This window comes from Oncorhynchus clarkii, chromosome 27 (genome assembly GCF_045791955.1).
Source record: "Oncorhynchus clarkii lewisi isolate Uvic-CL-2024 chromosome 27, UVic_Ocla_1.0, whole genome shotgun sequence".
NCBI classification, from domain to species: domain Eukaryota; kingdom Metazoa; phylum Chordata; class Actinopteri; order Salmoniformes; family Salmonidae; genus Oncorhynchus; species Oncorhynchus clarkii.
In genome coordinates, this window is record NC_092173.1 from 41,188,124 (window position 1) to 41,203,298 (window position 15,175).

General features: G+C 47.4%; 1 protein-coding gene across 1 annotated transcript; it reads left to right on the forward strand.

The window, feature by feature from the left end:
- Positions 1 to 3,854: 3,854 nt before the first annotated feature.
- On the forward strand, positions 3,855 to 4,832 carry LOC139385795 (P2Y purinoceptor 13-like). The gene has a single exon (XM_071131042.1). It carries the CDS (start codon positions 3,855 to 3,857, stop codon positions 4,830 to 4,832), a length of 978 nt encoding a protein of 325 aa, XP_070987143.1.
- Positions 4,833 to 15,175: the final 10,343 nt, after the last annotated feature.

A 15,175-nucleotide genomic window follows, 5' to 3' on the forward strand; every position in this document is an offset into this window, starting at 1 on the left:
GGTTAGCTGCTCAGAAAGCTGATGCTTAAAGTTAGTATGGGAAATTTAAGTCTCCAGCTTAAGCGATTTCTGCAATTTGTTCCAGTCATTGGCAGCAGAGAACTGGAAGGAAAGGCGGCCAAATGAGGTGTTGGCTTTGGGGATGACCAGTGAGATATACATGCTGGAGCGCGTGCTATGGGTGGGTGTTGTTATCGTGACCAGTGAGCTGAGATAAGGCGGAGCTTTATCTAGCATAGACTTATAGATGATCGGGAGCCAGTGGGTCTGGCGACAAATATGTAGCAAGGGCCAGCTGACTAGAACAGACAGGTCGCAGTGGTGGGTGGTATAAGGGGCTTTGGTGACAAAATGGATGGCACTGTGATAGACTGCATCCAGTTTGCTGAGTAGTATTGGAAGCTATTGGAAGCTATTTTGTAAGTGACATCGCCAAAGTCGAGGATTGGTAGGATGGTCAGTTTTACAAGGGTATGTTTGGCGGCGTGAGTAAGGAAGGCTTTGTTGCGAAATAGGAAGCCGATTCTAGATTTAATTTTGGATTGGAGATGTTTAATATAAGTCTGGAAGGAGAGTTTACAGTCTAGCCAGACACCTAGGTAATTGTTGTTGTCCACATATTCTATGTCAGAACCGTCCAGAGTAGTGATGCTAGTCTGGCAGGCGGGTGCGGGCAGCGAACGGTTGAAAAGCATGCATTTGGTTTTACTAGCATTTAAGAGCATTTGGAGGCCACTGAAGGAGTGTTGTATGGCATTGAAGCTTGTTTGGAAATGAGTTGAAACAGTGTCCAAAGAAGGGCTAGATGTAAAAGAATGGTGTTGCCTGCGTGGAGGTGGATCAGGGAATCACCCGCAGCAAGAGCAACAACGTTGATATATACAGAGAAAAGAGTCGGCCCGAGAATTGAACCCTGTGGTACCCCCATAGAGTCTGCCAGAGGTCAGTGAACCAGGCAGGGCAGTCATTTGAGAAACTAAGGCTGTTGAGTCTGCCGATAAGAATACGGTGATTGACAGAGTCGAAAGCCTTGGCCAGGTCGATGAAGACGGCAGCACATTACTGTCTTTTCTATGGCGGTTATGATATTGTTTAGTACCTGCACCCGTGACCAGCTCGGAAACCGGATTGCACAGCAAAGAAGGTAAGGAGGGATTCGAAATGGTCAGTGATCTGTTTGTTAACTTTGCTTTCGAAGACTTTAGAAAGGCAGGGCAGGATGGATATAGATCTATAACAGTTTGGGTCTAGAGTGTCACCCCCTTTTAAGAGGGGGTGACACCGCGGCAGCTTTCCAATCTTTAGGGATCTCGGACGATACGAAAGAGGTTGAACAGACTGGTAATAGGGGTTGCAACAATGGCGGCGGATAATTTTAGAAAGAGAGGGTCCAGATTGTCTAGCCCAGCTGATTTGTACGGATCCAGGTTTTGCAGCTCTTTCAGAACATCTGCTATCTGGATTTGGGTGAAGGAGAAGCTGGGGAGGCTTGGGCAAGTAGCTGCGGGGGGTGTGGAGTTGTTGGCCGGGGTTGGGGTAGCCAGGAGGAAAGCATGGTCAGCCGTAGAGAAATGCTTATTGAAATTCTCGAGTATCGTGGATTTATCGGTGGTGACAGTGTTTCCTAGCCTCAGTGCAGAGGGCAGCTGGGAGGAGGTGCTCTTATTCTCCATGGACTTTACAGTGTCCCAAAACGTTTTGGAGCTAGAGCTACAGGATGCAAATTTTTGTTTGAAAAAGCTAGTCTTTGATTTCCTGACTGCCTGCGGTATTGGTTCCTGACTTCCATGAAAAGTTGCATATCCCAGGGACTAGTGACAGTGATGAGGGGTGGTCGTTTGACCGCGGACCCATAGCGGATGCTCACTGAGATACTGATTGAAAACAGAAGAGGTGTATTTGGAGGGCAAGTTGGTCAGGATAATATCTATGAGGGTGCCCATGTTTACGGATTTAGGGTTGTACCTGGTGGGTTCCTTGATAATTTGTGTGAGATTGAGGCCATCTATCTTAGATTGTAGGACTGCCACGGTGTTAAGCATATCCCACTTTAGCTCACCTAACAGAATGAACTCTGAAGATAGATGGGGGACAATCAATTCACATATGGTGTCCAGGGCACTGCTGGGAGCTTACGGGGGTCTATAACAGGCGGCAACAGTGAGAGACTTATTTCTGGAGAGATACATTTTTTAATTAGAAGCTCAAACTGTTTGGGCATAGACCTGGAAAGTATGATAGAACTTTGCAGGCTATCTCTGGAGTAGATTGCAACTACTCCACCTTTTTGATGGAAAATGTTGTAGTTGGGTATGGAAATCTCAGAATTCTTGGTGGGCTTCCTAAGCCAGGATTCAGACACGGCAAGGACATCAGGGATGGCGGAGTGTGCTAAAGCAGTGAGTAAAACAAACTTAGGGAGGAGGCTTCTGATGTTAACGTGCATGAAACCAAGGCTTTTTCAGTTATGGAAGTCAACAAATCAGAGTTCCTGGGGACACGCAGGGCCTGGGTTAACCTACACGTCACCCGAGGAACAGAGGAGGAGTAGGATGAGGGTACGGCTAAAGGCTATCAAGACTGGTCGTCTAGTGCGTTGGGGACAGAGAAAAAAGGAGCAGATTTCTGGGCGTGGTAGAATAGATTCAGGGCATAATGAACAGGCAGGGGTATGGTGGGGTGCGGGTACAGTGGAGGTAAACCCAGGCACCGAGTGATGATAAGAAAGGTTGCATCTCTGGACATGCTAGTTATGCTGGGGGAGGTCCCCGCATGTGTGGGAGGTGGGACAAAGGAGGTGTCTTAGGCATGTTGAGTGGGACTAGGGGCTCCGCAGTAAACTAAAACAATGATAACTATTCTAAACAACAGTGTACAAAGCATATTGACATTTGAGAGAGACATAAAGCGAGGCATAAAGCAATCACAGGTGTTGATGGGGAGAGCCAGCTAAGACAACAACGGGTAAGACAACAACCACTAATAAGCTTAGGCAACAACAACAGGTAAAATGGTGATGAATGGGCGGAGATGGTCAGTTAACTACACATAGAGCCTGAGTTCTAGGCTGGGGCTGAAAGATAAACAAAAAAATTAACAAAATGGAGTATCGTGACTAATGAACAGTCCAGCAGGCATCAGCCATGTAGCCAAGTGATTATAGGATCCAGTGAACAGCAACAGATAGAACAGGGAAGCGTTACTACGCTAGCACGCGGGAGACACAGCGTTTAAAGTTTGCAGGCCGGGGTAAGTTGGAGCACCTGCTCCGACGTCCGGCATTGGCCGGTTGAGGGCACAGCAGATGGAGTTACATCGGCGGACCAGTCGTGGTGGTACAGGCCAGATGGCGAAAGAGGTATTGTAGTTGTAGTAATTTTGTTTTCTAGCCGGGAGATGCGCCTGGTTCGCGGCTAATTTGTGCTAGCTTTGGGGCAGGGACGTTAGCCAGCATAGCCACTCTGTAGCAGCTAGCTAGCAGCAATGATCCGATGCAAAGGTCTAGAGCTTATGACAAGGATCTGGTGGAGTAGTGGATTCTATCAGTGTTGGGGTAGAGTCCGGGAGGCATCGGCTGTGTAGCCGAGTGATCACAGAGTAGGCAAGGAGGTGGGCCTGGCTCAGGGCTAGCTTTGGGGCTGGGTCACTCTGTGGCAGCATGTTATTGCTAACAAAAGCAATGCAAATCATGTTAAATGATGCAAGGTGATTCAAAGGTTTTCCTCAGTGTCTTCATTTTGCATGTTTTCGTATTGATTTAGGAAAGTCCTTGAATAAGTTCCTCATTTGGCAAAACAATGGATTACACTGAGATATTTCCATAACTTTTCTTCTCCCTTTTTTCAGATGCTACAATGACATCTAACCTGACATCCCCCCTGTTTCTTCTGGACTGTGGCTCTTTCAATTATCACGACCTAGATGTGGTTATCCCATGTCTGTACTTTGCAATGTTCCCGCTTGCCTTGATGTTGAATGGGGTCGCGTCCTGGGTCTCCCTGCACCTGAGCTCAACCTCCACCTTCATGGTGTATCTGAAGAACCTTTTGGCCGCTGACCTTCTCATGACCCTGACCATGCCTATTGTGGCGGCCAGTAAACTTCCTACGTCATCTGTGGGGTTACGACTGTTCTCCTGTCGCTACTCAGGTGTCATCTTCTACACATGCATGTACACAAGCATCACTCTACTGGGCCTCATCAGTCTGGACCGCTTCTTCAAGATCGTCAGGCCCTGTGGCAGGTTGTTGGGTCAGAACCTGGTCTTCGGTAAGGTACTGTCTGTCTCTGTGTGGGTGGCGCTGTTTGGAGCCACTGCTCTCCCTACCATTATCCTGACCAATCAGGGTGCCAGCAACAAGACGGATGCCTCCTGTATGTCCATGAAGAGCCCAGCCGGGGTCAGACTTCACACAGTGGTGGTTGTGTTCATGGATGTCTTGTTCTGGGCCGTAAGCATACTGGTTGTAGTTTGCTACATGTGCATCACCAACAAGGTCCTCCAGTCCTTCAGAAATTCCGGCAGCGAAAACAGTCAGGGCAAGCAAAAGACAAAGGTCCGTGTCTTCCTGGTTCTGGTCGTGTTCTCTGTGTGCTTCATTCCATTCCACATCATGCGGATCCCACGGACCATTCAGCAGACCAACAATGTCAACGGCTGTTCTCAAGTCTCCATCAACATCGCTCAAAAGGTGACCCTGTGGCTGTCCACCGTCAACATCTGCCTGGACCCACTCCTCTACTTCTTCCTGTGCAGGGAGTTCAAAGAGAAACTTATGGGGATGCTGAACAGAAAAGGGACACCTTCACAATTAACATCAGGCACCACATAGAACCACTCAACATAGACAGGGAGGAGTATCATCCAATTAGACATTTCTCTAATTGAGACAAAAACACATTGTAGGCTAAATAGGGGATTTGAATAAAATGTCCTGAGGAAAATTAAATAACTTTATCTTAGATTGGTTTTCTTTTGTTCTATACTTAAAATGTTTCTACCCATTATTGTTGGAGAGCAAGTTGGATTACTGTGATGGGTGGTTGTCTCACCTAGCTACCTTAAGATGGATGCACAAACTGTAAGTCACTCTGATTAATGACTAAAATCTAAATGTAAAATGAATTAGGTATCACAAGCTGTTATTTCACTGTTACTTTAGCTTGTTATCACAGAGCATGTAAAACCACCAATTGGGTATAAACTGGTTGAATCAATGTTGTTTTAACGTAATTTGTCAACGTATTGTGATGTGGAATCTACGTGAACATTTTTACATTGGATTTGACGACCAGGTGCTTTCCCTCTCTGAGGCTGACTTGAGGAAAACTCTCAAAACAGTGAATAATCACAAAGTCGCCAGCCCAGATGACGTCCCCCAGTGTGTGTGCTGACCAACTGGCAGATGTCTTCTCAGATATATTCAACCTGTCCCTGTCCCAGGTTGTAGTCCTAATCTGCTTTAAGTACATCACCATTGTCCCAGTGCCCAAGAAAAACAAGGTGACATGCCCAAATGAATATTGTGCTGTAGCCCTCACCTCAGCCCTTTTTTAAATGTACTTAACACTTATTTTACCAGGTAAGTTGACTGAGAACACATTTTAATTTACAGCAATGACCTGGAGAAGAGTTACAGGGGAGAGGAGGGCGGGTGAATGAGCCAATTGGAAGCTGGGGATCAAATCAAATCAAATGTTATTTGTCACATACACATGGTTAGCAGATGTTAATGCGAGTGTAGCGAAATGCTTGTGCTTCTAGTTCCGACAATGCAGTAATAAACAAACGAGTAATCTAGCTAACAATTCCAAAACTACTACCTTATACACAGTGTAAAGGGATAAAAAATATGTACATAAATATATATGAATGAGTGATGGTACAGAGCAGCATAGGCAAGATGCAGTAGATGGTATCGAGTACAGTAAATACATATGAGATGAGTATGTAAACAAAGTGGCATAGTTTAAAGTGGCATGTCTTACATAAAGATGCAGTAGATGATATAGAGTACAGTATATACGTAGACATATGAGATGAATAATGTAGGGTATGTAAACATTATATTAAGTAGCATTGTTTAAAGTGGCTAGTGATATATTTTACATCAATTCCCATTATTAAAGTGGCTGGAGTTGAGTCAGTGTGTTGGCAGCAGCCACTCAATGTTAGTGGTGGCTGTTTAACAGTCTGATGGCCTTGAGATAGAAGCTGTTTTTCAGTCTCTCGGTCCCAGCTTTGATGCACCTGTACTGACCTCGCCTTCTGGATGATTAGTTGACCATGACAATATGAGGGCCAGATTCGGAATTTAGCCAGAATACCGGGGTTAACACCCCTACTCTTACAATAAGTGCCATGGGATCTTTAGTGACCACAGAGTGGCAGGACACCTGTTTAACATCCCATCTGAAAGATAGCACCCTACACAGGGCAACGTCCTCAATCATTGCCCTGGGGCATTGGGATATTTATTTGAGGGACCAGAGGAATGGTTGCCTCCAACTGGTCCTCCAACACCACTTTCAACAGCATCTGGTCTCCCATCTAGGGACCAACCAGGACCAAACCAAGTTAGCTTCAGAAGCAAGCAAGCAGTGGGATGCAGGGTGGTATGCTGCTGGCGCAGGGCGGTCATGAAGTGCTTAGAGAGGCTGGTCATGGCCCACATCAAGGCCAACATACTGGGCACACAATTTTTCTACTGTCTAAAAGATCCATGGAAACGTCATTTCCATCGCTATTCACACAGCCGTAAAACCTCTGGACAAGAGGAACACCTATGTGAGAATGATGTTCATTGACTATTGTTCAGCATTCAACACAATTGTTCCCTCCAAGCTCGACACCAAGCTCAGAGCCATGGGTCTGGAAACCACCCTCTGCAAATGGATCCTGGACTTCCTGACGGGCAGACCACCACAGGCTGTGAGGATTGGCAAAAACACCTCCTCCCCACTGACTCTTAACACGGGGTTCCCCCAGGGGTGTGTCCTCAGCCCTCTGCTGTACTCCCGTAGGGTCCCCCCAGGGGTGTGTCCTCTGTCCTCTGCTGTACTCCCTGTTCACCCATGACTATGTTGCTTTGCACGACACCAACTCCACCAGTTTGCTGACGACACTACAGTTGTAGGCCTGATAACCGACGATAACAAGTCAGCCTATAGGGAGGGGGTAAGTGAACTGGCATTGTGGTGTCATGACAACAACCTTACCCTCAACGTCAGCAAAACAAAGTAGTTGATTGATGAGTTCAGGAAGCAGAGGAAGGAACATGCCCTGATCCACATCAACGGGACTACAGTAGAGAGTCTCAAGTTTTAAGTTCCTTAGCGTCCACATCACCGAGGACCCGCCATGGACTAACAACACCACTCTTGTAAAGAGGGAGCAACAGCATCTCTACTTCCTGAGGCGGCTGAAGAAATTCGGCATGGCACGCCATGCCCTCTCCAAATACTACAGCTGCTTTACTTCTGTTTTTGGTCGTTGTCCTGTTGCATCACCCAACTTCTTTTGAGCTTCAATTGGCGGACAGATAGCCTTACATTCTCCTGAAAAATGTATTTATAGACTTGGGAATTCATTTCCCCGTCGATGATAGCAAGCTGTCCAGGACTTGAGGCAGCAAAGCAGCCCCAAACCACAATGCTCCCTCCACCAGACTTTACAGTTGGGATGAGGTTTTGATGTTGGTGTGCTGTGCCTTTTTTTCTCCACACATTGTGTTGTGTGTTCCTTCCAAACAACTCAATTGTAGTTCAATTGTTTTGCCAACAGCACTTTTGGACAGCAGTGGCTTCTTCCGTAGTGTCCTCCCATGAACATCATTCTTGTTTAGTGTTTCACGTATTGTAGGCTCGTCAACAGAGATGTTAGCATGTTCGGTAAGTCTTTAGCTGACACTCTTCTTAACCTCATTGAGTATTCTGTGCTGTGCTCTGGCAGTCATCTTTGCAGGACGGCCACTCCTAGGGAGAGTAGCAACAGTGCTGAACTGTCTCCATTGATTGACAATTTGTCTTACCGTGGACTAATGAACATCAAGGCTTTTAGAGATACTTTTGTAACCCTTTCCAGCTTTATGCAAGTCAACAATTAGGTCTTCTGAGATCTCTTTTGTTCGAGGCATGGTTCACATCAGGCAATGCTTCTTGTGAATAGCAAACTCAAATTTTGAGAGTGTTTTTTATAGGGCAGGGCAGCTCTAACCAACATCTCCAATCTCGTCTCATTGATTGGACTCCAGGTTAGCTGACTCCTGACTCCAATTAGCTTTCGGAGTCATTACCCTCGGGGGAATGCATGTTTCAAGATAGTGTGCAAAGGTCGCAGGTCTGTGAAGATCTTCACAATCGCTGTAATAATCTGTAATAATCTGTGTAGAATATTGAACAGCGTTGATCACATCACACCATGTACTTTAATGTCATCTCATTCTCAACTGCAATCCAGGTTATTGGGTTGTGCTATTAGATGAAGCACAGTGATAACACATTGAGTTGATGTATAAATACTAAATATCTGACATTGTGTTCCCATTTGAACTTTGTTGTGCTTTTAGATGAAGCACAGTGATAACACATTGAGTTGATGTATAAATACTAAATATCTGACATTGTGTTCCCATTTTTAACTTTGTTGTGCTTTTAGATAGTTGAGTAGGTCAAACAGTACCAGGGGATAGGCAGGTGAGAGGTCAGGACAGGCGAGAGTTCATAAACCAGGTCAGAGTCCAAACAGTACCAGGGGATAGGCAGGCTCGAGGTCGGGGACAGGTGAGAGTTCATAAACCAGGTCAGAGTCCAAACAGTACCAGGGGATAGGCAGGCTCGAGGTCGGGGACAGGCGAGAGTTCATAAACCAGGTCAAACAGTACCAGGGGATAGGCAGGTGAGAGGTCGGGGACAGGTGAGAGTTCATAAACCAGGTCAGAGTCCAAACAGTACCAGGGGATAGGCAGGCTCGAGGTCAGGACAGGTGAGAGTTCATAAACCAGGTCAGAGTCCAAACAGTACCAGGGGATAGGCAGGCTCGAGGTCGGGGACAGGCGAGAGTTTATAAACCAGGTCAGAGTCCAAACAGTACCAGGGGATAGGCAGGCTCGAGGTCAGGACAGGCGAGAGTTCATAAACCAGGTCAGAGTCCAAACAGTACCAGGGGATAGGCAGGTCGGGGACAGGCGAGAGTTTATAAACCAGGTAAAACAGTACCAGGGGATAGGCAGGTGAGAGGTCGGGGACAGTTGAGAGTTCATAAACCAGGTCAAACAGTACCAGGGGATAGGCAGGTGAGAGGTCAGGACAGGCGAGAGTTCATAAACCAGGTCAGAGTCCAAACAGTACCAGGGGATAGGCAGGCTCGAGGTCGGGGACAGGTGAGAGTTCATAAACCAGGTCAGAGTCCAAACAGTACCAGGGGATAGGCAGGCTCGAGGTTGGGGACAGGTGAGAGTTCATAAACCAGGTCAGAGTCCAAACAGTACCAGGGGATAGGCAGGCTCGAGGTCAGGACAGGCGAGAGTTCATAAACCAGGTCAGAGTCCAAACAGTACCAGGGGATAGGCAGGTCGGGGACAGGCGAGAGTTTATAAACCAGGTCAAACAGTACCAGGGGATAGGCAGGTGAGAGGTCGGGGACAGGTGAGAGTTCATAAACCAGGTCAGAGTCCAAACAGTACCAGGGGATAGGCAGGCTCGAGGTCGGGGACAGGCGAGAGTTCATAAACCAGGTCAGAGTCCAAACAGTACCAGGGGATAGGCAGGCTCGAGGTCAGGACAGGCGAGAGTTCATAAACCAGGTCAGAGTCCAAACAGTACCAGGGGATAGGCAGGTCGGGGACAGGCGAGAGTTTATAAACCAGGTCAAACAGTACCAGGGGATAGGCAGGTGAGAGGTCGGGGACAGGTGAGAGTTCATAAACCAGGTCAGAGTCCAAACAGTACCAGGGGATAGGCAGGCTCGAGGTCGGGGACAGGCGAGAGTTCATAAACCAGGTCAGAGTCCAAACAGTACCAGGGGATAGGCAGGTCGGGGACAGGCGAGAGTTTATAAACCAGGTAAAACAGTACCAGGGGATAGGCAGGTGAGAGGTCGGGGACAGGTGAGAGTTCATAAACCAGGTCAAACAGTACCAGGGGATAGGCAGGTGAGAGGTCAGGACAGGCGAGAGTTCATAAACCAGGTCAGAGTCCAAACAGTACCAGGGGATAGGCAGGCTCGAGGTCGGGGACAGGTGAGAGTTCATAAACCAGGTCAGAGTCCAAACAGTACCAGGGGATAGGCAGGCTCGAGGTCGGGGACAGGCGAGAGTTCATAAACCAGGTCAAACAGTACCAGGGGATAGGCAGGTGAGAGGTCGGGGACAGGTGAGAGTTCATAAACCAGGTCAGAGTCCAAACAGTACCAGGGGATAGGCAGGCTCGAGGTCGGGGACAGGCGAGAGTTCATAAACCAGGTCAGAGTCCAAACAGTACCAGGGGATAGGCAGGCTCGAGGTCAGGACAGGTGAGAGTTCATAAACCAGGTCAGAGTCCAAACAGTACCAGGGGATAGGCAGGTCGGGGACAGGCGAGAGTTTATAAACCAGGTAAAACAGTACCAGGGGATAGGCAGGTGAGAGGTCGGGGACAGGTGAGAGTTCATAAACCAGGTCAAACAGTACCAGGGGATAGGCAGGTGAGAGGTCAGGACAGGCGAGAGTTCATAAACCAGGTCAGAGTCCAAACAGTACCAGGGGATAGGCAGGCTCGAGGTCGGGGACAGGTGAGAGTTCATAAACCAGGTCAGAGTCCAAACAGTACCAGGGGATAGGCAGGCTCGAGGTCGGGGACAGGCGAGAGTTCATAAACCAGGTCAGAGTCCAAACAGTACCAGGGGATAGGCAGGCTCGAGGTCAGGACAGGTGAGAGTTCATAAACCAGGTCAGAGTCCAAACAGTACCAGGGGATAGGCAGGCTCGAGGTCGGGGACAGGTGAGAGTTCATAAACCAGGTCAGAGTCCAAACAGTACCAGGGGATAGGCAGACTCGAGGTCAGGACAGGTGAGAGTTCATAAACCAGGTCAGAGTCCAAACAGTACCAGGGGATAGGCAGGCTCGAGATCGGGGACAGGCGAGAGTTTATAAACCAGGTCAGAGTCCAAACAGTACCAGGGGATAGGCAGGCTCGAGGTCAGGACAGGCGAGAGTTCATAAACCAGGTCAGAGTCCAAACAGTACCAGGGGATAGGCAGTTCGGGGACAGGCGAGAGTTTATAAACCAGGTAAAACAGTACCAGGGGATAGGCAGGTGAGAGGTCGGGGACAGTTGAGAGTTCATAAACCAGGTCAAACAGTACCAGGGGATAGGCAGGTGAGAGGTCAGGACAGGCGAGAGTTCATAAACCAGGTCAGAGTCCAAACAGTACCAGGGGATAGGCAGGCTCGAGGTCGGGGACAGGTGAGAGTTCATAAACCAGGTCAGAGTCCAAACAGTACCAGGGGATAGGCAGGCTCGAGGTCAGGACAGGTGAGAGTTCATAAACCAGGTCAGAGTCCAAACAGTACAAGGGGATAGGCAGGCTCGAGGTCGGGGACAGGCGAGAGTTTATAAACCAGGTCAGAGTCCAAACAGTACCAGGGGATAGGCAGGCTCGAGGTCGGGGACAGGCGAGAGTTCATAAACCAGGTCAGAGTCCAAACAGTACCAGGGGATAGGCAGGCTCGAGGTCGGGGACAGGCGAGAGTTCATAAACCAGGTCAGAGTCCAAACAGTACCAGGGGATAGGCAGGCTCGAGGTCGGGGAAAGGCGAGAGTTCATAAACCAGGTCAGAGTCCAAACAGTACCAGGGGATAGGCAGGCTCGAGGTCAGGACAGGCGAGAGTTCATAAACCAGGTCAGAGTCCAAACAGTACCAGGGGATAGGCAGGCTCGAGGTCGGGGACAGGCAGAGAGGTCAGTGAACAGGTCCTAGTCCAAACAGTACAAGGGGATAGGCAGGCTCGAGGTCAAGACAGGCAGGTGGAGATGGTGTTAGGGAAGGCAAGGGTCAAAACCAGGAGGGTTCGGAAAAAACAGAGACTTGGGAGAAAAAAAATAGGAGCTAGGAGAACAAGACAAACTGGCACAGAGAGACAGGGAACACAGGGATAAATACACTGGGGACTAATGGGGAAAACAGGAGACACCTGGAGGTGGGAGGAGACAATCACAAAGACAGGTGAAACAGATCAGGGCGTGACTAACCTAAAAATGAGTCCATCAAAACAATGATAATAGTAGTGATAGTAAATGGTTTTCATATACAACACACACAACTGACCTTTTCAAGCACTTCTGTAAATAACCTTTAAACTTCAATGAAATACCATAATAGAAGTTTGTCAGTTGGACTTTAATTTCATACAAGTTCCTCAGTGGTAGAGAAACTATTCTCATTATGGTTTTGCGTGTTTTGTAACAGTTGTTTGATATTTCGAAGGGAAGAAGTGTGTCACTCACTGCTGGTTCCATTACACATTCTGGCCTTCTTTAAAATTAAAAAAAACTATTACACAGGAAGTCAGATATTTGATAACTAAACTGTGTAGCAAAATAAAGTGACAGTGGTGGAAAAAACGTAAGCTTCAGCAAGCACATTTCCCATTTCTCATAGCAGTGGTAAATTAACTTTAAAGTACTAGTTAAGTAGTTTTTGGGCACTTTACTTTACTATTTATATATTTTACAACTTTTACTCCAAAAGAAAATAATGTACTTTTTACTCCTTACATTTTCCCTGACAACCAAAAGTACTCATTACATTTTGAATGCTTAGCAAGACAGGAAAATGGTCCAGTTCACGCACTTATCAAGAGAACATCCCTGATCATCCCTACTGCCTCTGATCTGGTGTAGTCACTTAAACACAAATACTTTGTTTGTAAATTATGTCTGAGTTTACCAGTGGCTATTCATGAATTTAAAAAACATAAAAACTTGTGCCGTCTGGTTTGCTTAATAAGGAATTTGAAATGATTTATACTTTTACTTTTGATACTTAAGTACATTTAAAAATACTTTTAGACTTTTACTCAAGTAATATTTTACTGGGTGACTTTCACGCATTCTTGAGTAATTTTCTATTAAGGTATCTTTACTTTTACTAAAGTATGACAATTGGGTACTTTTTCCACTAAAGATATCAGCCCTTAAACTCTCAGCCTCATGTTTCAGTTGCATGTTACACAGAATTATGGTGGGTTTTAGAGATTACACAACAGAACAAACCCTCCAAGTCAAATAAACACAGAAGCACTATAACACACAAACAACAAACAAATTATAATAGAGGACAACAAGGGCATTGAGATATCCTGCCTGTTGCATGCTTACTCCGACTCTGCATTGCGTGCATGTTGCCATGCACGCTACAACGCACACTACCATGCACACCACTACCATGCACACTACCATGCACATCACCGCCATGCACACCACTACCATGCACACTACCATGCACATCACCGCCATGCACACCACTACCATGCACACCACTACCATGCACATCACCACCATGCACACCACTACCATGCACACTACCATGCACATCACCACCATGCACACCACTACCATGCACACTGCCATGCACACTACCATGCACATCACCACCATGCACACCACCATGCACACTACCATGCACATCACCACCATGCACACCACTACCATGCACACTACCATGCACAATACCATGCACAATACCACCATGCACATAACCATGCACACTACCATGCACACTGCCATGCACACCACTACCATGCACACTACCATGCACAATACCATGCACAATACCACCATGCACATAACCATGCACACTACCATGCACACTACCCTGCACACTACCATGCACACCACTACCATGCACACTACCATGCACAATACCACCATGCACACCACTACCATGCACACTACCATGCACACCACTACCACGACCATGCACAGACTACCATGCACACTACCATGCACAATACCACCATGCACACCACCATGCACACTACCATGCACACTACCATGCACACTACCATGCACAATACCACCATGCACACTACCATGCACACTACCATGCACAATACCACCATGCACATAACCATGCACACTACCATGCACACTGCCATGCACACCACTACCATGCACACTACCATGCACAATACCATGCACATTACCACCATGCACACTACCATGCACACTACCATGCACACTACCCTGCACACTACCATGCCCACCACTACCATGCACAATACCACCATGCACACCACTACCATGCACACTACCATGCACACCACTACCACGACCATGCACAGACTACCATGCACACTACCATGCACAATACCACCATGCACACCACCATGCACACTACCATGCACACTACCATGCACACTACCATGCACAATACCACCATGCACACTACCATGCACACTACCATGCACAATACCACCATGCACATAACCATGCACACTACCATGCACACTGCCATGCACACCACTACCATGCACACTACCATGCACAATACCATGCACATTACCACCATGCACACTACCATGCACACTACCATGCACACTACCCTGCACACTACCATGCCCACCACTACCATGCACACTACCATGCACACCACTACCATGCACACTACCATGCACACCACTACCACTACCATGCACAGACTACCATGCACACTACCATGCACAATACCACCAGGCACACCACCATGCACACTACCATGCACACTACCATGCACACTACCATGCACAATACCACCATGCACACTACCATGCACACTACCATGCACAATACCACCATGCACACTACCATGCACACCACTACCATGCACACCACTACCATGCACACCACTACCATGCACACTACCATGCACACTACCATGTACACCACTACCATGCACACCACTACCATGCACACCACTACCATGCACACAACTACCATGCACACCACTACCATGCACACCACTACCATGCACACCACTACCATGCACACTTCCATGCACACTACCATGTACACCACTACCATGTACACCACTACCATGTACACCACTACCATGCACACTACCATGCACACTACCATGCACACTTTTATTATTATACATTTTTATTTAACCTTAATTTAACTAGGCAAGTCAGTTAAGAACACATTCTTATTTTCAA

Excerpts from the sequence above, each read along its gene's own strand:
- LOC139385795 (XM_071131042.1), top strand. The coding sequence starts at position 3,855 with ATGACATCTAACCTGACATCCCCCCTGTTTCTTCTGGACTGTGGCTCT.